The following is a 24,884-nucleotide window of genomic DNA, read 5'->3' as shown; positions in this document are numbered from 1 at the left end:
TGAAGTTCACAAGTCGAGGTTGAAATTCGAAAGTGGTGGAGTGGAGGAAGATGGGCTCAAGATCGAGGGCGCGACCGAAGACGAACAGAACTAAACTTAATCAAGCTAAGCGAAGTCGAAAGCACGAGTGAATCAGTTGCGCTTGTACTTTATAACGCGATTCGCAAATTGGAGGTGGCCGAGAATATTCTATGGACTTGAGATCGAAGGTAAGGCCGAAGACGAGCAGTCTATACCTAAACGAGCAACAATCACAACAAGGGGTCAAGGGTCCTGAGGATGACGAAATCATTTTACAATGTCCGTAGCATGATCTCACTTCTCAAATTGTACATGTCCCTTCCAAGCGCCAAAAAAGACTTGTACATAAAGATAGTATTCAAGATCCAGTATCTCTCACATATATGTCCATGTCCCAGATCTTCAAAGTCAATGGTTTTTAATTTATGCTTCTCTCCATATCTGTGTAAGACATGGTCAGTCAAGCAGCAACGTTGTATCTACTGAGGATTCGAACCAGAATTAGAACAGAATCTAGACAGATTTTAGCTATTTTATGTGTCTAACTTTGCGCTGTTTACTCCGAAAATTCCAAGCTCTACAAAAGTCTCCCCACACTCGGACCCAATAACCAAAGAGTACAATACTTCTAGTGCTATGAAGGAAGTGTGTGAGACATCGAGAATATCCTGAGCAGCAAGGCAGGAAGGCCTAGAATGACCTCCAAAGAACCTTTCAGCCAAATATTCCGAGTTTACAGCCAGGAGCCGGTCATGAACTCACATATCCTTGTCCCTCGACCTTCCTCCGACCCTTTGACCAGCTTCGAAGAGCCTCAGAACGGTGACCCCTTCTTCCAGTAGAAACCCAATAAGTGTGATGGCACTGACCGTGCCCGGGGTCGCAACTTGCTTTGTGTGTGATGACCTGTTCTACAGAGCCAGAATCGAAGTTTAAAGGAAGATTCCTATTTCCTACTCAAGCTCTACCGTTCGTGTGTGTTCATATATTCGTGTTGCTGCTCAAATCTTCAGAGTCCTTCAGCACTTCCCTCGACGGTCAAAGAAGGGAGGCAGAAATTTAGATCCATTCCACCAAGCTTCGTAGTCGTTCCTGATATTCTCTTCGAAGGAATTCGAATCGCCTACTTAGGTGTCAGCATGTGCTTGAATACTCGCAGCAGTTGTGTGTGGAATTCTAGGTCATCCATCCATCTGTCAACTCTGCCGCACAGGCTCTGAGACGAGTGTAACAGTTACCTCTTTCTCACCTAGCTTCTTCCCTAGGTGTATTGGGAAAGCGCCTTTGAAGATCAATCTGGTCGAAGTGTGCGCGCGGGAAGGAAGATTCAGAACAAGTACATCGGTGTCCGTAGCTGCTGGGCCTTATATGTTATCTAGGTTTTGCTATGTAGATTCCAGTAGCACACTTTACTTCTACCTCCAGGCTATCAAATCATAGACTGTGTATCTTTGTGCTTCTTTCAGCCGTATTGGCTTCTCGGCGGGTGAGGAAGTTGGGCCCTTGTGTAACTGAACTTCGAGCCTAGGCCGCATTATGAATATTAGCAGCGTCATTCTTGTTTTCAAATGATACCATTCAGTGACACATCCTCCCTCTTGAATTTTAGAACACTCACTGTTGTTTTGTTTCGTTTGTGGCGCAGATGCTGCAAGTGTCGTCGTGAAGGCCGTGTGTGGCAGCTTACAATCAATGATACCATCGTGTCGGGGAGGAGTCAAAGAAAAGCGCAATGCTATCTATCATCTTCGATGTCTTTCTAGGGCCTAGCATGTTGGCTTTACCACTGCATTTCGAGTTACGTACCGTCACACTGATTTGGTGCAGAAAAGTCGTCAATCTGGTCACGTGTTCGCTAACCCTTTTCTTGCATCATGAGTCCTTGTCTAACCGAGAGGAAAACGTGACATGTCAAAGCAACGATTTTGATTGTAAAGCAACGGCAATTATGTAGGTCTTGATAGATAGCATTCCAGATGCCCCCTTCGAGTCTTCCTCTAGGTGCCCTTGCACATAGAAACTCAATATCGCCCACCCATAAACAACTTGCTGAATGTATTTGAAAGACCCTTTCCTTTGTGACCCATTTCTCCCATCCCAGATATCTCCATTTCTGACCCTCTACTCCACGATGACTGGGCTGTCTGAACGGCCTTGGTCATCTCCTTGATAAGGCACCAAGGGTTGATAGCTGAGTCCTTGATTCTCGCTCCTCGGGACACTGTTCATACCGCCTGCATTGTAAGGTGTAGAGAAATCGTACGAAGGCTGGCTCTGCATAGCGTATGTTGGATTCAAAGAACCAGTATAGCCACCAGAGCTTCCATAGCCATTGCCATTGCCACCATAGTTGCTCTGAGCACTCAATCCCGAGCCGGCATATGTGGCCGGAGTATCGTAGTATTGCATGAGGTTGGCAGCCTGATCGATGCTCAATTGTCCTTGTGCCATAGATTGTCCCTCTGCTTCCTCCTTGACGATGAATTGCTCCTTCATGTTGACGGGATCAGGCTTGATGCTTCCAAATGTCTCTTCATCATCAACTGGTGTGGTATCTTCGAGAAAGGCATCGGCTTTGCGTTTCTTGAGGGAGGTAGAGGAGGTTGTAGAGGACTCTCGACGTTCGGCTTTCATGCTTCGGGAAGGAGGAGGCTTGATCGTAGCGGCATTGGGAGCGATTCCGTGAGCTCTCATCATTCGCTCATAACGCTTGGCGCTGTTGTTTCAAACTGTCAGCTATATTCAAAGGAAGAGATCTAAACTTGGATACGAATGGAGGAGTTCTTACGCCGCGCCCTTACTGACGATCTTACACTCTCTTGCAACTTGACCAAAGTCAACCTGCCCTTGTTAGCGAGCCTCAGAGTGAGGTGGTCATGCTGCACAAACCTTGCCATTGTTACTGTAGCGGATACAACTGATCAGGAACTTGAATTGTTCTTCGTTCGAAGCTGGAGCCATGACGATGAAGGTAATTTCTGGGCAATGTATCCGTCTGAATTGTGTTCTCGAGTTGAGTATTGGCTTGGTCTTGAAGTTGGAGAGAACGGGTAGGGGTGACGGACTAAAGTAGAAGTCGATGGAGAAAAGTCGTCTGTGGAGGGACGCAGACAAGATGAATCGGGAAGGAGAGAAGAGAAGTGCCTGGAATTTAAGCCTCTCTGGACCACTGTTGCGAAGGTCACCACGATTTTGTCATTCAAAGTCTACGTGCAGATTATTGGCAGGCGCCCGCCAGAATTTTGTAAAGAGGCTTTGATTGGCAATCTGGAAGTGCTAGGTACAAAGAATCACCTTCAGCTGCATGAAAGCGCAAAACATGCAAAACCCATGCCCATTGTTGAAAGCAAGCTCTTCCCTTGACCTTTCATCTTCGTCAAAGCATTGAGCACCTCAGACCATAAGATGAACATCAATAGAAATCATACTGGAGAGCCCCATCCATTGGCAACCAAGCCCACGTAAGCAGAATATCGTCGTTCCGACCTAGCCCATCTTGACATTCGACCTTACTCGCGGATGAGGATGCAGCATTTAGACTGCAAGAGGTGAGCAGCTTCGAGTGGGAAATTGGTCCAAGGAATGCTGTAGGAAAGAGGTTGATACGCGAGGGGGCGTACGCGAACGGGCTCAGGTTTGTAGTCGAGGGCGGTGAGGCGTACCAAAAGGGGCGTTAGCACCTCAGCACAGCAACAAGGCTATGGAACTCCTGGATTATAGGCAAGTAGTACAAGAGCATAAGTGAGGCGGTGCAGTGGTGTAGGAGTTTTAGGACTTGTTAGGTGCTGATTTGCTAAAGTGCTAAGGTTCTTTGCAGCTTTCCAGCTCCAACACGAATGTTCCCGTCATTTATGCTGCATAGAAATGACAATGAGAACGCCGTATCCTCTGACATTGGAACGGAGATATCTTGCTGGAAAGATTCACATTTGCTTTATTGTTGTCAAAATCGTTGATACCATGGCCATGGGTCTGAATACATAATCATCTCCACGTGGCGTGGTAAAATCCTCATACTCCAAAACCGTGTAAACCTAGAGACAATGCCAAGAACATAAGAGGGAAATCCAGAAGCTGCAATTACCAACTAAAACTAGCTGCAACATAAACACCCCCGCTCGTCATTTAAGTCAGAAGCCAAGGAACCACGGCAACCTGGCTTGTACAAGTCCCCAAAGCCTCAAATCTGCGAGAAATGCTCAACCATATCAGATTGTCAACCCTTCAAATGCACAAAATGAATTTCTACATATACTTCGAATACTGGCTTCGATAAAAACATCCGGGGCTATAGGACCTCAATGAATATATGATCAGGTTGACATGTGTGGTGCTGTTTGGGGACGTACCGCAGCCGAGAGTGTGGCGGCAACTGGAGCCGGCTAGGAGGTGTAGATGTTGGCAAAGGCTTTACTGGTATCGGCAACAAATCACTTCGTGATTGTTTTTAATCGTCCTGATCTTCAATCTGGTCTGGAATGAGTATGGCATATATATTTTCTACCTGTTCATGTAGCTAGTCTCAGTGGTTGTACCCGAAAACGTGATTCAGGAACCATCATACCTGTTCGTTCAAGGATATTTCCTGCGCTTGGGCTGGTGAAAGAGTTGCGTCCCAATACATCATTCCCCATCCGTTGACCGATATGTGCTCTATGATGTTTGCGCTTGGAGGATAAGATGCCAACAAAGATGAGATGGAATCTATGTTATGGCCACCAAGTGGGTAGATAACATATTTTTTAGTGGGGTTTTCTCCTGCAGCAGAATCCATCGTAACATTTCCAGAGTCCTTGGAAGAGGAGGTAAGTTGAGGAGCCATGGTTTTGATGTTTAGGCTTTTCTCAGCTGTGTGAATTTGGAGGGACAACCAATGTGGGCTGTATGTTCTAGTATTGATCAGCTAGAGCCTCAATTTCCTTGCGACGTCGGCGAGTGGAACACATGGATAGAGATGGGGAGAAGATTGAGGAATTTATAAATATTTATAGGAGTGTATCTCAAAGATTTTGCGAAACCGAAACTTGGCACTTGCTTCGTCACTTTACCGTTCGGGTTACCGTATTCAATATTTAAACGCTGAACATGCCCGAAATGTGTAGGGGTCGCAACGTTGAGAGGTTAAGTACGCGAGCTTCCCGCCTACACCACAAGCATGGGGCGACCTCACGAGAGCTCACCCGGAGTTCAACCAGACCTACCTGACCAAGATTCAGCCAGGGTCACGTGCTTACCGACTTTCCATCCAGTCCGAGGAAAGAGCAGGAAGACCGCAAGCTTTAGCCCTCTACCAAAGAACTCATAATTGTAAGCATCTGGAGTTTCGAGATAAGGCTGGGTGGGAACGCCCCTCTAATCGTCCTCGGCCCCCACGCCTCGTACCTAAGAAGTATGTCAGGTGACCATAGATGAGCAAGCATATCTAGAGTCGTCTCTGATTCCGACAAAGTAAAGAGGCTGGCCACATCGGAGCAGACATCTGTTACGAAGATCATATGTCGCTGGGCCGTTGCTACAGGGTATTTTGCACCCAAATCTAATATTTGGACCCATTATATACTCTAAAAGGTTAACCTCCGAATTTTATGATCGCTGCAGATGTCTGCTCCGATGTGGCCAGCCTCTTTATGACCGACATCACAACCCTTGATGGCAGTTGACCTGCCCTGCCTGGCCCCACTCTTGCTTCATTTCCTCCCTAACCCCCAATTAGATATTCTCTTCCCAAACTAGAACCCTCCCGCGTTAGGCTCCAGTGAGATAGGCTTGGCAGCAACAATTCTCATCGATTTGTGATTATATGGCTACAAAATAAGCACTGGAACCACCAGAGCGGTTGCAGGCAAATGCTGTGCACACCATTCGAATCGATTCTGTTATCGCCATCTGAAACCAACATCACTGCGCCGCCCAACAACTTATATTGTTACTCTCCATGGGATGAAAATATTGGAACATTGCTGATATGTAGGGTGGAAGGTGCACCCTACTATCGATCTTATGCCAAGTGTTGACCTATGTAGGAAGGAGACTCTCGGACAAGTAACCCATTTTATTGCTTTATCTTGGCTTGCTTGGCATTCGTACCTTGTTCCGGCGTATTCTCTGGAGTCTTTCAGAGTATTCAAATTACATGTTGCAACTGCGGTGCTCATCTATAAACTCTTCGGAGATTGTTAATCAGTCATATAGATAGTCTCGAGAGTGTCCATCTCTTCTGTTGAGTAATTATTGTAGTCTGCCCTCAAAACTTTGAGAAATGAACCTTGTCAGCTTTCATCGTTATTCTTCAAGTGTGCTCACTATGCGCTTCTTCCTGTGTATCATGTCTAAATTATTACAGACTGCAAGCAGTAAGTACGGGTCAAGTCTATAGACATCATTATAATTCCGTCTTTAGCTACGGTGCCCTCAAATACAGACTTCAACTGTCAAATTATTGACAGCCTTCATCTGAGCTTCATGGGCTGTTCAGACGCAGCCTCGCTGAGAATATCATTCTTCGAATTCGCTCAATTGGTGCTTCTATCGTTTGGGGCTATGAGTCTATCGGCGGCAATGGCTTCCGCTATCCTCTGAGAAACGCGCTTGTCTGGGGAGGAAGCCCTGTCAGCGTAAGACGAAGTTCCCATACAAAACTCCTGTTTCTTTAGCTGTCGCGAAAGCTGAACCATTTGAGCAAACGGAATGGATTCCGTCGCTGCTATGTCTCGGCTCTCAGACGAGTCCTGACTTTTCAGCTTCCTCTTCATTGCTGACTTTCTACTGCGACAATTGGATGTAGGTGATAGGCAGTGTACAAATTGGGATAATGGCTGACGATGATGGCGAGCGTCATCTGGTAACAATTTACTCAAGCTTTACTTAAGTTCTACTCAAGCTCTACTTAAGCTTCACTCGGGCTTTGCCCAAGCTGTATTCAAGCTCCCTCAAGCTCTAGTCAAGTACACTCACCGGCTCAGCTACTCTCACCTGTAGCTCAGGTTAAAGCAGCAGCTGCTCACGATTGGAGACTAAAACAGAACTACTGGAGGTGAGGTTAAAGTTTTACTTTCGTGGTAATGAGGCTAGAAGCTAAGGAGAGAAGACTTTGCTAAAGTGAAGAGTCTTGATAAGGTGTGTGAAACATAGCACCGTGTCGTATGCTCTGATCTTTGTGTCCCAGTACCATAGCCCTGGCCTCTGACAGCCCGCTACCTTCCCGTGTTTTATGCTCCATTACCATGTGCTTAACATACCTAAAGTGCCTTCCGTGCCCCTGAAATAGGAGTTAGGCAATCTAGGGGACGCTGCTTGTTCCTTGAACACCCCTAGCATCGAGCTGCTTTTCCAAAAACCTCACTACCATGAGCGTGCGAGCGAGCACACTTCTATTATCCACTGTGTTGTGTTTATGATCCTAATACACATTTGGGCGCTCTACAGCATAGTAAAGTATAGCATATCACAAAAGCAAAAGAAGTGATGATGGTTTCTTTCATTCCTCATCTGACTAGGCTATGCTACGTATGCATAGACATTCCGTTGAAGATCAAAGATCGACAACAAAATGTCAGCAAAGAGCACGACCCAGCGTCCTGCATGATCACACTCAGTGGTACGATCTGAATAACAAAAGAAAAGTGTTCACATCTTCTCCACCAATACTGCCACCAGAACGAAGTCACCGCCTCCATATCCACCACCGACAACAAAAGTATGCTTCAGTCAGGAAATAAATAGCATGACCTCATCAACCATGGGCCGAATGAGTGAATCAATGTATTTAGACCTCGTCAGCATCCTCCTCCTCGCCGTCCTCGACCATCTCATCACCAGTAGCCTTGACAGCCAACTCTTCCTCATCCTCGGCTTCTTGCATCTCGGCATCATCGTCGATGACCTTCTTGGGAGTTTGGATCTTCTTGCCCTTGGGAGCAGCCTTGGCCTTAGCCTTAGCCTTGGTATTAGCCTTGGTTGGAGCCTTCTCGACCTTTTCCTCATCAGCCACCTCCTCATCGTCGTCATCGCTGGCAGCCTCAGGCTCATCGGACTCGTCCTTCTTGGCAACCGCCTTCTTCTTGGAAGCAGGGGTCTTGGTAACCTTGCTGGCGGTAGACTTTGGGGTCTTTGGGGTCTTGGGAGCAGTAACGGCCTTGCGTGGGGTCTTTGGGGCAGGCGTGGAAGGACCAGACTTGGAAGCACCGTCGTCACCCTTAGAGACTCTGGAGACGCTCATGGCGAGACCGTACTTCTTCTTGATAGTAGCAACACGGTTGCCAACAGAGCGAACGTTGGAGTAACCAAGAGCCTCGGCAATCTTGACAGCATCGACCTGGTGGGAAGACATTAGTGGTTGAAGTCATGAAAGTGAGCAATGTGATGTTGGAACATAGATGCTTCGATCTATCGATCTAGCATGACAAAAGTGATTGTGCGATGAAGTTGAGGGAACAGGATGTGTTGCGGTCAAGCAGTACAGCTCCGAGTGCGAGAAGAAACTTACAGTGAGGACGCCATCCATGGCATTCTTGATGCAAACCATGATGAAGTCAATGTCGGCTTGAGGCATGTCGGACTTGCCCTTGCTCTCCTCGACGGCATCAGCAGCAGCTGGAGCGGTTGGCATCTCGGTATCAGACATATCGAAGATGTGGATGGGTGGCGTGGGTATGGAAGAGATCGTTGTGATTTTTGATCTGTGGCGGATGAAGTCAATACAAGTGGGCGCAAGAAACAATACAGATGTATGATGAAGAATGAAGACTTACTTGATAATGTCTTGGTAGACTGATGGGCTGAGGTTGTAGAGTAGGAAGTGGTATTTGGGAAAGGTTGTGGATGATGAATTTGGTAGAAGGAAGATCGTGGATGCAAGTTGTGAGAAGGTGTTTTTATGCACGGCTGAGGCTAAGATGCGCGACCGCGTCTCAGGATCACGTTTTTTTGCGCTAGTATTATATTGTGACAATCGCCACACAACAATAGACTATTCCTGCTCTTTGTGATCACTTTCAAGAATATATATGAAATGTCAAAAGTAAATCTTCCAGCAGCCACCATTGTACCAATTCAAGCCCCTGTCTCCACGAAACAGCTCGAATCTTCCATCCAATAGCTGCAAAAGACTCTATGATCTATCCTACCAGCATTCCGAGTCTTTAAGCACGAAGGCTCCCCGGTACAACCTCTTTCTGTTCACAATACCAGCAAGATCCATCGTCACAATACATCCGCCTTCGCCTTGCGAGAGCTACATCGAAGCTTCCACAGAGGACTTATGAAAAGACGATGGATTCGTCATAGTGGAGCGCAGCATCATCTCCATGAACTAGATTCGTATCATTGGTTGAGATGAATAGCAGTGTCTAGATAGAGTCGTAACTAAGAGTAACGCTGCTGTTCTAGCACTCAGATCAAATTCTGAAGCACATTCACTCAAGATCAGCACTTCCGAGAATCTCCGAAGCTTTGATGCGCAAGACAACACAGAGACTCTACGATCATACACATAGTCTCCATGCAAGCATTTCCATAAGCAGCCGGTCAATACATAGTATCAATTCTTTCTGGACTTCGTGCCGTACTATAGCACATTTTAAATGTTTTTATGCTTAACATCTATTTCGTGTCATTGAGGATAAAACTACTGTCGGCAAGGTTTCCACCAAGCAACTACTTGTACTGGACATGACATCATATATTGAAGCTCAAACCGTAGCGATGCTTTCAGACATGCAGAAAAATGCTTTGAATCTTGTTCCTTCAGGACCTCGCGTACGAAAGGGGCGCACGTGACCACATGTCGGTTCGAAGGACAGCATTATCAAATCGCCAACCCCCTCTGATCCAAGAGTAACTAGAGACGGCACGTTGATGCTCGTACAGATAACGAATCCAAATACACCAAAAGACTAACTAGAAACAAAGAACCCGGGGCCAGAAGAATGGTAAAGCACTTGCCACGAGGACGTCGCATATGGATATCAGGTCGTTTATGAAGGCTGCTCTGGGCATGTCACCAAAAGGAGCCAATTTTAGTTTCAAGTCATTGATTGACTATCTACCAAGCTTTTTGTCTCTGTCCGTATTGTGTCCCGTTGCATGCTGATGACAACCCTACAATAAGGGACCTATGCCTCCAAATGGAGCTAGGTGTGAAAAGTGCATGCATTATCCTCCAAACTTGCTTGCCAGACGCTCTCATCTATGTGGATCTCTGTATGCTTATCGTACCAAGGCTCTGATTGTATTCTTGAGACTCTATAATGGAATAAGTCAGCTCAATCTCCAAGTTATCCTTGAGTAAATGATTAACCTACGCAATTCTGGCATTGGCCGGATACGCGAACAGTAATACACTTAGATGAACTCCTGAGCGTCATGACGATGGTTGTTGGCGTCCTCCTGATCTTCCAATGGAGGATCGAAGTACGTCGCATTGGAAGATGCGAATCCATCCAGCAATCCATCACTTCCCTTGGGGTTGCTCATGAAGGTGTTCGAGGATTTGTCCGATGATACATGAGTTTCATGATTACCCATCATATCGGCATCCTGAACTGGCTTCTTGCGCTTCGTAGGGGTCGACTTCATGATCTTGCTTGGGGTCACATTTGTGCCACTACCAACTTTGCCATCCTTGTTCGCATCGGTCTTCTCGGCGGTCGAGTTCTCTGCGGCGGCAAGAAATCGCTTCTTAATCTGGTGGTATCTAACACGAGCAGAGCCTTCGCTTCCGAGACCCATATCGGCGGCAACTTTGGACCAGTCGACCTAGAGAAATCAAGACCGTTAATGAGGTCTTGAAAGGAAAGATAGGCAACGACTTGTCTTCAGGGGCAGACAATGACGTGGGAATATAACTTACATCTGCCTTGTTCTTATTATGAGTGATCACTGAAAGGAACAACTTCGCCGTAACCTTGGGGTCGGACATCCTGCCTTGTTGCATGTCAGTAAGCAGGCACAAGTTGGAATGAGTCGTCCGAACTTGAAGAGTTGGACGGCATTGCTCCCCGAAGGATGGGAAATCAAAGTTAGAAGTGAGACACACAGTACCTTACGCGATGTTTGATTCGGTCGAAGCTGATAACGCTGGGTGAAGTACCAATGTCAATCAACGCGTGTTGTGAAACGACAGTCTGCGATTGAAAGACACCCGCGTTGATCAAGGTATGCTCTGCTTTTCGCTGAGGAAAACAAAGCTTCTGTCGAGGTTTAGGAAGGGTTGTATCGAGGTTGAAAAAGAAAGGCGGAGATCGAGAGCGAGGGGTTTCTTTTATACTTGGGCCTTAGTTGCTCCGAGTCTTGCCTGAAACGCTACAGACCTATTGCGGCCTAGTCTCAATAAATGCAGCGCACGTCATACGTGGAAGGAGACTATATTCTCTTCCGGATGGTTCTATAGCTACTTGTGTTTATAAAAGCGCAAATTCAGTGTACGTCGTCGGGTATATCTTGTTCAAGCGTGCCGCATTCTTCGTTCCGAGACGATCTCTTTATTAACTTTATCACAACAGCACAAGTTAGCAGCCTAGTTGATTGCATTTAATGAAAAGCAAGTTTACTTCACATCGTCGGGTATGTATATTTCTCTTCAGCGGTCGCGAAACTTTTCGCTTCGAGTTCTACGTGATGGCCCCTTTGTTCCCTTCACCACAACAAGACGAAAGCAGCTTACTGGCAGACTAGCTAACTATGTTAAATCGCAGATTCATTTCACATCGTCGGGTATATCTCTCTTCGGGATCGCGAAGTTTTCGCTTCGAGATTCTGCGCGATGGCCCCTTTATTCACTTCACCACAATAAGACGAAAGCAGCCTTCTAGCTGATTGTTTTTGGTGAAGGGAAATCTACTTCATATCATCGGGTATATTTCTCCTCAGTGGTCGCGGATTCTTTTTGCTTGGAGACATATTCGAGACGTCTCCGGCGGACTTCACGGCAGCCTCTTTACTCAATTCTCTATGGCAACACAGAGGCAGTTTACTAGCTAACTAGGTTTGGTAATGCGCAAATTTATGGTACACTTTAAGTTAATCTCTTCAACGGTCGCGACTTCACTACAGACTCGGGTTCCTCAACCAGATCAGTGGCAACTGGATTTCAACAGCACAAGCAGAGATTACCTAGCCAGCTCGTTGCTAATGCAGCGTTCCTCGCACCAACGCGCGCTTTCAAAACATCGATCAGATTAGTCGATCAAAGGGTCTGACCAATAAAGCGGGGGAAATCAAAAGATAGAGCTCTTAACGGAATAAGAGCTTGACACCCTGTACGTGGAGGACAGGGTGTTTGATAATGAGCACACTAGGTGAAGTGAAGCCTGCGACAACCTGGTTGGCGACACTGATGCCATCTAAGGTTCTCGGATTTTCTTCCCTTCGAGATGTCTGAGACGCTGATAACAAGCTCGCGACGACCCCTTTATTCACTTCACCACAACAGCACTGAAGCAGCTTAATAGCTGATTGTGTTTGACAGAGAACCAACTCCCTTGACACTGTAAGGTATTCCATGCAGGATTAGCGATATCCTTGCTTCGAGATGTCTACGGCGCTCATGGGCGGAATTCCCCACGACTCCTTGAGTCACTTTATCACAACAGGACCAAAGCAGCCTTCTGCTGGTTGTGACTGATGGGAAGACAATTATCTCAATACTGTAAAGTGTTCTACGCAGGAGTAGTGACATTTTCACTCTTTGTACTACGTTACACTCATAGGTAAATCCCCGAAGACCCCCTTTTCACAACAACAGCAGTAAGGCAGAGCTTACTTGCGATGTTCAAACATTTTGAATGCGAACTGAACAAATAGGGAGGATTTGAGATCCCGCATACAAGTGAGATCTATGAAGAAATGCCACAAAGAAGGGGAGGTAACATTGGCGCATACGCTCGGTTCACATTCGAACTCCTGAACAAGGTGAGTATTCGTAGAGTATGCTAAATCAGAGGCAAGATGCTAATACATCGTCTTCTCAAGGTCAACAAATATTCTCGCTTCGAAGAATATGCTACGCGTCATAGCTGATCTGGATCCCACCACAATAAGTTCCGCCACGACGCCCCTTTATCCACACCATGTGCTGGCGTGGAGGTGGACAGAACACTTGGGTAAAGCGCTCTACTCTAGTAGTATGTGGGTGTCTTTCACGGTTATCCAGAAGCTTTTCTCCAGCCCGGAAAGTTGAGACTGAGTCCAGATTGTTGTGTCTCAAGGCTAACAACCTTAGAGTATTTTGTCTACATGAAGATTCTGCAAAATACCTTTATTCTACTACTACTACAGCACAACCCGCGACATCGATTCACAATGCGATCTTCATGCAGTGCTTTCAACGCTGGAGGAATGGGAACAGGACCGGGAACATTGAAGGAGTAGAAACAACCTCTCGAACCTCTTCAAGGAACGTACAACTTGTTGGTCTCAAATTTCCTCTCTTCTCCTCAATCGGTCCGCGGAGACACAAGCTGACTTGAAAGTAAAAGACTTCAACTCTACCAACACTCACGAACTCATGTTACCCTCGATACGATGAAGTCATGCTCTCTGCTGATCAAAGACCTCACTCTCCAATATTTCTAAATGATAGCCGAGTTACAAAATACATTCAAGTCAAGAGCGTTGCCAGTTCTGTGGGCCTGGCTGGCGGTATCCTGAAGCAGGAATGAAGTGGTTAGTAGAGACCTGGAAATTACAAGCAGGAGATGATGGAAAGAATGAGGATCTACAGCTGAAATCTCGAGCTCTTTGAGGGGCATCGTGGCTAAAGGCAAGTCAAGAGCTCACAAATTGGGAGGTCAGACTGTGCCGTCATAGACCTATCTTTCCGCCACGTGTGAGACAAGACAGCATCTCCTTTCGAAATTGATTCTTAGGACACGAAGGATAATGAAGAAGGATATCACAATCTCATACACATCTTGAGCGTTGGATCTTCGCTTGGAAGTGTAACTGTCACTCTTTGTGTTGCTCTTGAGGTCCTGATAGCAATTCAACGCTCACGGGTGGAATGTGGAAACTCAGAAGAAAGACTATACAGTCAGGAGAGTTGTAAGGAAGAAGAAGAGAAGAGCTTCCCCGAATCCATGACGCTGGCTCGCGGATTTTGTGAAGCCCCTTTATAGATTTCCATTCACAAGAATACCTAGACATGGCGAATGATCATTTGGGTGCAACGAGAGCTGATAGACACGAAGGCTACCATTATTTCATCGTCCTTATGGTCACAATTCTACAGCGGCACTACTTCTGTTAATCTTTGATCGCTGTTAGGCTTGTTCAGACCTGCATTTGGAATGCTCTACAGACCCATTTACAAAGGCGTTTCAGAACCAGCAAGTACAAATGACGAGCGGCGACATTATACATGGAGCTCAACCGGCACTAGCCATCTCAGCTCTGTTAGGAAGTGCTTGTGAAAATGTAAAGAGTTTGAAGCTCAAGAAAGCCTTTATACCTAGCATCGCTTCGCTTCGCTTTGCCTTGTAGAGATTGATACCTGTCAACATGAATGCTGATGCAAAATCTAGACATCCTATGATGGGGAACGATCGTCGTTGATGAGCGACTTTGGATAGAGTGTTTAGACAGACCCAACTCCCATCCCAAAGCAAATTCTCTTCCTGATAGTAGCTCAAAGACGCTGCGATATGTGGCTCTCAGTTGTGGGTAGTAACTTCTTCCTTTACACCAGTAAGCTTGCCCAACTTGATGACATGTGTTCAAGGAAAGAGCTCCATGTCAGAAATGCTTATGTACTGAGTTACAAGTACAGTACCTCCGTAGACATCAGCGAAAGGTGAAGAGCGTCTCGTTCGTCTAAGCATTGTACATCTCACCCAAGATCATCAATGTTGTTGTCAAGTGCCTCGGCTTGAGGACACAGACTTCAAATGTTCACTGTAAGGCTGACATGAAATGTGCTGGAGACGTTGTGGGGACGTGAACGAGACATCAATTGTTGAAGCAGGATACTGTGAAAGAGAAGAAGTCTGGCTTTGTGAGAGAAAGAGTGTATATTATGCTAAAACCCTCCAAGTATGCTGCGGCAATGCTGGCGTCAAAGTGAAGCTGTCGATAGCTTGCTAAGCTTCAGTCATCCTCATCCATGAGTTCGACCTTGAAAACAATATCCTCCTCAGGCTCCTCCTTCGCAACCAAGTTTCCCTTGGGCAATGTGGCGTCTTCAAACAAGACCCTTTCAGCTTCTTGCTTGAGCTTCTTAGGCGTCAACTTCCTTCCAGAAGGCTTTGTCTTGATGATCTTGTAGGGCGAGACGAATTTTTGGTTGTATTCCTCGGATGGCGGTTGAGCCTTGGACTTTGGTGATCTGGCAGGTGAAACCTTGGCGGGTGAAGAATTGACAAGTGGGGACTTGGCAGAAGAAGACTCGGTAGGTGAAGATTCGGTAGGTGAAGACCTGGGAGCTGAAGAGGTGGGAGATGAAGGTAAACGTTTTCTCGGTTTAAACATCTGTGGCGGGGAGTCATCTGGCAAAGAATTCTTTGGTGGAAGTCTCGGTTGTGATGATTTTGGTGGAGCTGCATCTCTCTTGGTGTTGTTGATGTTTCGGATGATTGTATTGAATCTGATTCGAGCTATAGCACCCGATTTGTAGTTTGTCTTTGCTGCCACCAAGTCCCAATCAACCTGTACGTGTTAAATTTCAAGGCAAAATGGTCAGGTGGAAGTACGTACCTCGGGTTTGTTCTTCATGTTGGTGAGGATAGTTCCGAAGAAGACAAGTTGACTGGAGGCCGCTTTTGCGGCTAGATTGTTCTTGCCGGAGTTTTCTGGCGCCATCTTGAGAGAGACAGATTCAAGATCGATGAAGACAGAAGCGATACAGAGAGTGTATCATCTTGATATAAAGTCTGAAGTTTGAGAAAGATCGCAACCGCGATGAGGCTGACAAAGAAATCGGAGCAACATTCCGCTCCAATCAGCCTCAAAGCTTCGCTTTCTCACGTATTGCGGAATCTACTACCCACTTTGCGCTTTCGTATCAGCACCTTCCAAGATGCCTCATTAGACAGGAAATTGATGGTGTGGTAATTGTCAAAGCCAGGACAAGGGACGTTTCCTATCCTTCTGTGAGCATAAGGAAAGATCCGTCGCTGTTTTACGGCGGCAAAATCTGAAGATGCATGTTGGAACGACGGCCAAGGAAGTGTTTGTGACAGTTTCGCTTCCAGCAACCCGGTAAGAAGGCGGTTCCCTGCATTCCGATCGAGAATCTCACACGCGTCTCCAGATCACGGGCCACACGGCTTGCTGTTCAAGAAAATTCTCCTTGTCTCTCACCGAGTTGAACGTGTGGACGCATAGTCGCCGACTGAACCCTGAATGAGCGTGGGATTGCGGGCTTTTGCCGGGTTTGGTGGGGTACCGTGTGAGATTTGTTTTGCGGGTATAACGACATGTCACATCCGAGGCTACGCCACCAACATACGGGTCAAAGAGTATTGTTTGCTCTCAAAGTTAGCCGGATAGATATCTGTGTTTGCAACATGCTCATCCCGCTCTTGCAGCCTTGCACCACCAATAGATGTCATCAGACTGCACAGGTAAGTCTAGACTGTCCAAGGATTTGCGCATACTGCATTTCATTCATTCTTCTTGCTTATTCACCAACATACAATTGTTTGCTTCTCCTATAGCACGGCTCTCTATCCCGTTCCAGCCAGAAACCCTCTACTCAATACTCATCATCCGAAGCCTCTTCACAACCATGGCTAAACGTCTTCTCTGACTTGACACAGACGTCATCAGACTTGGGAGATGCATATCCGGAGGCAATGCTAGGCGACGGAGTGTCAGATACACTAATGTCTCTGGGTCTCTTCTTGGAAGCTCGAACGATAGCCTTGGTCACTCGTGCTCGTTTGGCGGGTGGCTTGGCAGGGGGAGAGCGTTCGGCAGCATCGTCCTGATCCCCGCCTTCCATCATCGATCGTATTTTATGGGGACCTGCAGCCGCTTCCAACTTGTTCTTGATCTGACCATATCGAGTTTTGGTCACTTTGACAGACTTGAGCTGCATGTCTCTGGTGACTGCTTCCCAGTCGACCTGCAGATCGTCAGCGTTCTTCCCTAGCAGATACCAAGGCGGGTTCTCACAATAGGAGTGTTCAACATGTGTCGGAAGACCGAAGTCAAGAATGCTGCGTCTTTCTCTGAGGTTGTGACTTTCATTTTGATAGGTCTGGAGTTGTTGTTGCGCCGGATTTGTGTGGGAGAGTGTTCAGTTGTCGAGAGACACTTAGGATGGAAAGGAGACAAGAAAAGAGGTTTCGCTTTCGGGTGGGGGCAACCATTAAGTGCTATTCCAGGGTGCTATCTCCAACCCAGGGATTATCTCTCCTTTGCAGAAAATCAGAAGTAGATCTTGTGATGAGGTGGCATGGTGGCTTTTAAGAGACCAACAAGAGCGGTGTTGCATTGCATGGGCTGTGGATACGAAAAGTCAAAGCTATACTCCGCACGAAGTTTCTTTCTTCTTTCTTTTGATCCCGAATCGAGATGGCTTTTTACCGATATCATATCTCAAAGAAATTTTCATCATTGGCATGATTGCGTCGCATGAGCTGACAACGATAAAGTAATGTTCAAGGGTTTACGAGCAGGTTGCAACGGCAGAAGGAATAATCGAAAACCGCCATTCGAACCTTTTCGAGCCTGGTGTCCAGTTCCAGTAGATACCGCCTCCTCTCATCGACGCCTCTTCCGTCCACTTCACGATCGGCAAGCCGAATGAAGCTGTTGGTTGCCGTGACTCGGCAATCAACCTGGACTTTCTGGTGCAAGTATATTGCACCCCGCTTGTTCATGTGCCCCAGCCCCTTCCACTCCTCCCGCAAGCATTCCTCTTTTCAGTATCCTATGCATGGAATCGCCGAGATATTGCTTATCGGCGCAGACCATATGACTCAACGGAAGTCTCCTTCATGCAGCCCGCTTTGGTTGAGTGTACTGTACATCCCGTCTTTATCTGCACAAAGCCGTTTGCGCATCTCTACAAGCCATGAAGCGATTCGAGAGGTCTCGACCCTCAGAATCGCTCCTCTTAGTTATTTTCCCGCCACTGGCAGGGCGGCTATCCCGCTCTGCAAAGGCAGAAATGCAACCATCAGCAGCTTGCTAAAGGTGCAAAGCACTTAGAGCACTGATACAGAAGGTCGAGTCTTAGTGAAAATTACAAGTTATACATGCAAGCCAAGTCACAGAAGTTGCTTTGGGGATTGATCCCATTCGTTTAGAGTAGACAGTTGCCCGTCCTCACACAGAACATCTGCCGACTTGTCCAGGATGTGTCACTTTTCTGCCGCTCCTCCTTCTTCACATCATCTTGCCTCCTGAGTTCTTAGTCGGTGACGATCCTTCCGCGGCTTGTCCAGCAGCTCTCTTTTTGCTACCTTTAGGGGTAGGCTGCAATACCGAGGAGCTGAGTGTTCCTCCGCCTCCTCCAGTGTTGGAGCCAGTGCCCTGCTTAAGCTTGATCTTCAGTTTGCTGAAAAACTTCTTCGCCGAGTCCACCTTTTCGTAATCTAGTTCTCGTGCGATTGAGTCCCAGTCGACCTGCAGAAGGATGGAAGATGCCTGTCAGCCATGAAATTCTGTTGTGAGGTATGCAGTGAAGGAAAGGAGACACACTGACTTCTGGAGTGGACTTCATATGCTTGACGTAGGCGACCAAGAACTTGGTCTCGCCGGCAGTGAGATTAGTGGAAGTGGTAGCATCCTGTATCTGGTGACCTTGGATCCCATAAGGCCCGACATTGAATGATGCATCGTACTTGAATAGACATGATGCTGTGCTGTCTGTCGCTTTAAAGTCTAACGTAGAGTTTGATGTTCTTTCAGGTGAGGATGAGTTGAGAGATTTCAGGTTGTTGCCCATACACTGGGAAGTGCTTTACACTTGTAGACAGTACAGGTAAATCTGGACAAGACAGAGTTTCATATCCTGCCCAAGTCAAGTCAAGTGTTCTTCCTAGTTCGGCACGGTTCTGACATGCAGGGCGATGGGTGAAGTCTACCCTCCTGACAACAGCCGTGACCTGCAAGTGTACGTCCCATGGCCCAACAATGTCTCCATCAACTTACTCCACGATCAATCAGCATCTATGGCTCCAACTCGGTGACCAAATGCATCTCTCTTTGCATATTCCACCTCTCTAAGCATCTTGGATTTGCGTTAAGATCGTGGATGTTGATTCTAAGTGGCGGCAAGGCATGCCTTAGCTTGTTTTGGGTGTTATTTGGTTGTTTCCGTTAGTGTAAACACTAAAAAATTTAAGTAACTTGAAAAGGGAATATCTTGTTATTATTATTTCTCGTTTGTACACTATGTAATTCACCTTTGCCTTACAACTCGGATCGTATGGAAATGTTCGCTGTGGTTGCTGGTGAGGCATCCTCCTAGCATCTGAAAACCTGAGTCGCTCTTGAGTGTCATGAACTTCAAGCTGCCCTCATTGTTGTTTAAGAGGGGCCATCATAGCTCTCCAAGTCCATGTCGTTCTCCAAAGTGAAATACAGTATTGAGGAAGTTCTCAGGACCATCGTGAAGTCTCCGTCAGAACAGCCCAAGAGGCCGCTTCCCATGAAACTGCCCAGTGTGCTACCCAGGCCAGTCGGTGCAGGAAACTGCAGACCAAGCCAATGGAAATGCTGGTCTCCTTGTCTTCCCTCTCCATGGCAAGCCCTTTGTGAAACCCGCTGGATTCTATATTTGGGCATATATATCCTCAAGTTGCCCCTTTTCGGGCGTTGTGCCGTGATTATTCTATTCTGACTCATCGAGTACCTTGCTTATTTACAAATATTCTCAAAAAGTGGCGTTGGGCGGTGAAAATGTCATTTCTCGAGCGTGTAGGCAGCCTTGGAAGAGCAAGTTCTTTTTGGTGAGGTTGTGAACGAATATTGGTAGGGACGTGATGTAAGAGAATGCCCAAGTGGACGAGAGATTTCACGCCTGATTCATGATCTTCGGTCTTTGAGCTTCATCTCCTCTGACTTTACGTTAAAATTCGAATACCCAGACATCTCTTCTTGTCTTCAGTCTCCGACCGCAACACAACTCAACCTTCTGATCATTTGAATCGAGCCCTCTGTCCATTTGTCTCAACATCGACCTATTCTACATACAATCCATCAGCATGTCTACTCCAGCTTCATGGTCAGCAATCATCTCCATTCCTTACCTCTGCTCGGAAAGTATCACTGACGAGTTTTGCAGCCCGTGCTGTCCCTTAGAGCTTCAAACCATTCACCTCCTCGTAGGGCAGACACACCCTCAATGCTTGACTCTAAGGGCACCAATTCCTGCCGGAACTACACTCAGAGCATTTCAGGCAGCTTCCACCACATACATAGACGATGATGAATTCCACATCCAGCTTCCTTCTCTGGAGGCGCGTGTCTTCGGCCAACTTATTAGGCACATGAACAATGATCCTTTGGAGGATCTCGACACTGGAAGGCAGAATTCGGAAACCCATATCTCTCAATGGTGTATTTTATACGTCCTGGCGATACAATTCGGCCTCCCCGTTCTCGCAGCAGAGACCCGAAGTTGGTATGAGGATTGCCGACGGCCATATTGGCAAGTTGCCTGGCTCCCTTTACCGGCTGAGATCCGTTATCTGTACGACAAGCTGCCAACATCCCGGATACTGCTCATGTTCTTAGTATAGCTCTTCACAAGCCTGTTTTTCTCAACATCAACCCGAGCCAACTCTGTACTTCTTGCATCACTGATTGCGTCTCATGAGACTTTCTGCCTTGACGTTCGAAGAGCTGAGCAAACTCACTTGCGCATGTCAAGGGCAGCATGTCTAATCAGAGACTGCCGAGCACACTTGCCATGGACTCAGTCGGACGTCAACTATGTCGAACGTCCTAAATCAGTTCTCTCGGATGAGACGATCGCCACGACAGAGCTGGCAGAGGAAGATGACGAGCCTCACGAGGCAACTGGTGAAGTATCGGCTGCTGAGACAGCTGAGGAACTGGAGCGGAGGAGGAGGTCTTCGAGTGCACATGTAGATGCGTGGCAGGATCATACTTGAGTATTCAGGTCTACATATTCCTGTGGTTGTTGTGTATATAGAGCATATCCATCCAATGAAATTACTTAGCGAGCCACAAGTCTTCACCTCTCATCGCACTGAGAACAGATTTCCAACCCAAATTCTCAACCTTTTGTCCAAAACGACACCTTTCCGAGAACAAGAAATTAAATAATAGTCTTTGATGGCAACTTCCCGCGGACGGAGACTCAACGCTCAATCAATTCCCAACTTAAAGAGGCGAACTTGCATCTCCCTGGAAAGTCCTCCCACACCAACTCGACCGGCCAACTCCACATGAAAAAGAAAGTAATTGACCGATGATGTATGTTTCCGGGAGTGGAAACACCGTAAAATATGCAGATGATCGAGAAAAGTTGCCTCGGATGCTGCTTATGCAACTCAATCAGCCACAGCGCTTTCTCATCGAGGATCGAACCATTGCCGTTTGAACTTCCCAAACACAGGCGGGGAACATAAAAGCAGGTCTTCTCTTCGATGCGAATTCTTCGATCTTTTCTTTGCTCTCAAAGACTTGTCTTAAATTTTTGATAATTAGACGATTCTAAAATCGCTCATATATTCATCCCCGTTGCAAAATCAAGTACACATTCACAAGCCTGCTTTAATCATGGACTTGGACTCAGATATGGAGTATCAAGTTGTGTCAGAGTCAGACGATGAGACTGGTTGTTGTGGGAAGATGAAGAATTCGCTGAGTGGCATTAAGTCACAATTCAAGGTTCACGAAGAAGAGAATCTGAACTTGCAGTCAATTGACAAGTGAGTTGACCGAGGACAAATTTCGGAAAGACCACCTCACAGAACACAATCCTAACTTGTCTTAGGTATTTTGTAACCAACAACTTCGTGAGCATCTTCGTTGGTGACGTCGAGCAGCCGTGGGTGTTGCCAGAAAAACTTCTCTGCGATCACTCCCCATTTTTCCAAGCTGCTTTGAAGGGAGGGTTCCAGGAGAGCTGCACAAAGGAAGTTCGCCTCAGGGAAGCCAATCCCCTCGGATTTCCGCTTTTTGTGCAATGGATTTTGACTAGGCGACTTCGTTGTCCCGAGGAACATGATCTTTACGTCGCGGATGTCGACCATTGTTTGCCACTTTGCAGTGTCTACGTATTAGCAGACATGCTCGACATGAAGAAACTCGCTATGCATGCCGTCGACCAAGTTCGACGGTGTATGTCTTTGGATACACGACTTCCAAGTATTGAAGAAGTGACTTACGTATATGATAACACAATGGAGGGCTCTTCCATGCAGGAATGCTTCGTTGATGAGATGGTTGTAGCATTTCTTTCCAAAGACTCTTTCGCAGATACGAACAGAGAAATGCTCTGGATTGAGGCAGTGGGAGCAAATCGAAAGTTCCATCAAGATGTAATGGACGCGATTAAGGAGCATACTTTGCTGGAGGTGTGCAGTGTCAAGGAGTGCTCCGTGCATAAGGATCGTAACGGGGTGAGAGCGAGGAGATTGGTACTTGAAAGGAGGAAGCAAAGGCAGTGTAAAGGCTTGGGGATTCGGCATGTTTGACTTTGAGAGAGGGTTTTATGGACTTCACCGACCACCCTCTTAGAAGCTGAGAACAGTAGCTGGTTCTACGCTTGCGTCCTCGTCATCGCTCATTATTGTGACCTTGAAACATCTGTGCACTATTTCAGATGTTGCTCAATATACACGGGCTATTCTCCTTCTGCATGTTGTTGAGATGTTTTTGAATGCGATGAAGAGCGTTGTGATATACTTCCAAGCCTGAATCTCAAGAGGCGACGCTCTGAAACTTAGCGAAGCTGTCCTAAAGTGTGCTGCTGGGCAGGTGAATCGCGCTGATTGTGAAGTCGCTGTGTCTCTTCAGTACAATGAACCAAACGCGTTGATGAAGTATTCCACATCAAATGGGAAGAAATTTGAACAAACACCAAGAACAGATAGCGCACACAAGCTGGGAATAAAATAAGCCAACTTATCTGCGCTACATATTTGCCATATTCCGCTGCAATTGACGAAAGGAGGAAGATTACTTTGTACTGTTCGGAGATGTTGCCAGTAAAGCGAGGAGTACAGTCTGCTCTCTGAATGCGCGTATGAGACATATCAAGTGGCAGAGTATCGGCTCTGTAGCCGTTCCCAGCGTTGCAGATGCCTCCCATTGCTGTCGCTGTCCGCCAGTGCGAGATTGAGAGAGAAAGCAAAGAAAGCGCGAGTTGAAGACTGTGAGTATGAGCTGAAGTCATACCACGAGACACGGCAGAATATGATATCTCCTTCTACAATTCAACGAACTGGAGTTCTTGGTATTCCAGAGGCTCTTCTAGGAAGGCTTGGGATGTGCAACATCGTGGAACGAAGGATGATGATTCGGCTCGGGGATAGTTGGCAGACCTCTGCCTCTCGCAGAGTCACACTGTAAGACGCAGATCCGACCTATCTCCTTGCATTCTCGGAGAGTTTTCTCGTGAGATCTGCTGATATGTCCAACTATCCGCAACCTAGAATATGGTGTCGCAATCTCTCTCTCTTTCGAGGCTGGATATTCGAAGCTCATTGCGTGTTGTGCGCGAGAGGACGGGTCCATGGCTATTCTCCAGTGAGAAGGCTTTGGTGCTATTATATGGTGCAATTTACGCGGTGTAAATTGCTATCAGTCAGCGTTGAGTGGAATGTAGGCTTCTCTTACCAGGTCTAGGACGCGTCTTCCGTCTTCTCGCCAAGCTCGTACAAATCTGTTGTTCTCCTTCGCTCTTCATTCTACCGTTTTCCTTGAGAATAGGTTTGTCATCTTTCGCGTCAAGTCGGATGTTTGGGAGTATATCTTCATGATGCTGTGTAGCTGTGTTGGTATATCCTGTGTTGTGTTGCCCTTCTGCAGGCTCCGCTTTAGCGCGTTCTCGTTTCACGTGACTGCCCCTCATTGCCCCTCATTCGCAGTGCCCATGAAGCCTCTTCGCTGAAACTTCTTCCGCCAAAACGAGCGGTAATACTTTGGAATAGATATAGATTATACTGCAGAAATCTCTTGGAATCGTTCAAGAAGATTGGAATAATCGTTCCTACACCACTTTGTCGCTGAAGTCTAAGTTCATACTTAGGACTTAGTGCATATTGTCTCACAAACTCTAGAACAATATTATGCAACGTACCAATTTCTGCGTTATGAAATATATGCCCCTATAAATATGTCAGAATACCAATAATTTGTCAAGTCTCTAGCTTCTCATTACTTTTGGTAAGCCTTTCAATTTTTGAGTTGTTGGAATACTCGAATCCAGTGCTGGAGTCGCTCTCATGAAGGATAACAGATGAAGGAACCATTTGACGGGCAGAGATGGTCAAGAACAGAGTAAGCGCAACAGAGCACGGCAATTCCAATACGATGGTTCTGACACTTCCTATTTATAGAATTTATCAACGTATGAGTGGATTCAAGTTCTTGGAAAGTCTGAGAGAAAGTGGCAATGTATAAGATTCTTGGAGGAAAAGGTGATGAGACCGAGAAATGAATAAAACACACTTTTTCAAGTTTAACACTACGTTGTAGATTATTCTATCGCAAGACTGTGTACTTCCACCTTACTGCATGCTCCCCGCCTCACAGCTATCAAGAACGAAATCGAAGCATTGTCCCCCTTTCCCAGCACACCCGCGCACGAAGTTCCATGTGGGTAAACTCGACATCGTGTGTGTATCATCTTCCTATTACAACTATGTGATGAGTCAGAATATCCAAGGCGATGTTTATCTATGGCTAGGAATGATGTCAAGCGCTTAGCCATAGAAGCCTAA

The 24,884-nt window shown here is 46.6% G+C and overlaps 8 protein-coding genes across 8 annotated transcripts; 2 read left to right on the top strand and 6 right to left on the bottom strand.

The window, feature by feature from the left end:
• Window positions 1-2,142: 2,142 nt before the first annotated feature.
• On the bottom strand, window positions 2,143-2,982 carry LY89DRAFT_741362 (uncharacterized protein; the record flags this gene model as incomplete). The annotated part of the gene is made up of 3 exons (XM_018220699.1): window positions 2,143-2,737; window positions 2,810-2,862; window positions 2,911-2,982. The coding sequence occupies 3 exons, from the start codon at window positions 2,980-2,982 to the stop codon at window positions 2,143-2,145; spliced, it is 720 nt and encodes a 239-aa protein (XP_018063419.1).
• A 4,757-nt stretch (window positions 2,983-7,739) lies between these two features.
• Window positions 7,740-8,825, bottom strand: LY89DRAFT_690601 (uncharacterized protein). The gene is made up of 3 exons (XM_018216129.1): window positions 8,772-8,825; window positions 8,507-8,699; window positions 7,740-8,335 (listed from the first exon to the last, which is right to left on the bottom strand). The coding sequence occupies exons 2-3, from the start codon at window positions 8,642-8,644 to the stop codon at window positions 7,787-7,789; spliced, it is 687 nt and encodes a 228-aa protein (XP_018063418.1). The 5' UTR covers window positions 8,645-8,699; window positions 8,772-8,825; the 3' UTR covers window positions 7,740-7,786.
• A 1,537-nt stretch (window positions 8,826-10,362) lies between these two features.
• LY89DRAFT_741360 (uncharacterized protein) lies at window positions 10,363-10,939 on the bottom strand (the record flags this gene model as incomplete). Its single annotated transcript, XM_018220698.1, has 2 exons — window positions 10,363-10,776; window positions 10,871-10,939. 2 exons carry the CDS (start codon window positions 10,937-10,939, stop codon window positions 10,363-10,365), a joined length of 483 nt encoding a protein of 160 aa, XP_018063417.1.
• Window positions 10,940-15,102: 4,163 nt separating this feature from the next.
• LY89DRAFT_724595 (uncharacterized protein) lies at window positions 15,103-15,851 on the bottom strand (the record flags this gene model as incomplete). The annotated part of the gene is made up of 2 exons (XM_018218912.1): window positions 15,709-15,851; window positions 15,103-15,660 (listed from the first exon to the last, which is right to left on the bottom strand). Exons 1-2 carry the CDS (start codon window positions 15,811-15,813, stop codon window positions 15,103-15,105), a joined length of 663 nt encoding a protein of 220 aa, XP_018063416.1. The 5' UTR covers window positions 15,814-15,851.
• Window positions 15,852-18,348: 2,497 nt separating this feature from the next.
• On the bottom strand, window positions 18,349-18,910 carry LY89DRAFT_741357 (uncharacterized protein; the record flags this gene model as incomplete). The annotated part of the gene is made up of 2 exons (XM_018220697.1): window positions 18,349-18,588; window positions 18,668-18,910. 2 exons carry the CDS (start codon window positions 18,908-18,910, stop codon window positions 18,349-18,351), a joined length of 483 nt encoding a protein of 160 aa, XP_018063415.1.
• A 1,261-nt stretch (window positions 18,911-20,171) lies between these two features.
• LY89DRAFT_741356 (uncharacterized protein) lies at window positions 20,172-21,083 on the top strand (the record flags this gene model as incomplete). Its single annotated transcript, XM_018220696.1, has 2 exons — window positions 20,172-20,659; window positions 20,840-21,083. 2 exons carry the CDS (start codon window positions 20,172-20,174, stop codon window positions 21,081-21,083), a joined length of 732 nt encoding a protein of 243 aa, XP_018063414.1.
• A 519-nt stretch (window positions 21,084-21,602) lies between these two features.
• LY89DRAFT_724594 (uncharacterized protein) lies at window positions 21,603-22,634 on the top strand (the record flags this gene model as incomplete). Its single annotated transcript, XM_018218911.1, has 2 exons — window positions 21,603-21,866; window positions 21,932-22,634. Exons 1-2 carry the CDS (start codon window positions 21,715-21,717, stop codon window positions 22,632-22,634), a joined length of 855 nt encoding a protein of 284 aa, XP_018063413.1. The 5' UTR covers window positions 21,603-21,714.
• Window positions 22,635-22,755: 121 nt separating this feature from the next.
• LY89DRAFT_318777 (uncharacterized protein) lies at window positions 22,756-23,453 on the bottom strand. The gene has a single exon (XM_018206696.1). The coding sequence runs from the start codon at window positions 23,333-23,335 to the stop codon at window positions 22,883-22,885; it is 453 nt and encodes a 150-aa protein (XP_018063412.1). The 5' UTR covers window positions 23,336-23,453; the 3' UTR covers window positions 22,756-22,882.
• Between the last annotated feature and the right edge of the window lie 1,431 nt (window positions 23,454-24,884).

The sequence above is a fragment of the Mollisia scopiformis genome, assembly GCF_001500285.1.
Source record: "Mollisia scopiformis unplaced genomic scaffold LY89scaffold_30, whole genome shotgun sequence".
Taxonomy (NCBI): domain Eukaryota; kingdom Fungi; phylum Ascomycota; class Leotiomycetes; order Helotiales; family Mollisiaceae; genus Mollisia; species Mollisia scopiformis.
Note: the sequence above shows the minus strand (reverse complement) of the source record. Positions and strands in the feature narration are given on the sequence as shown.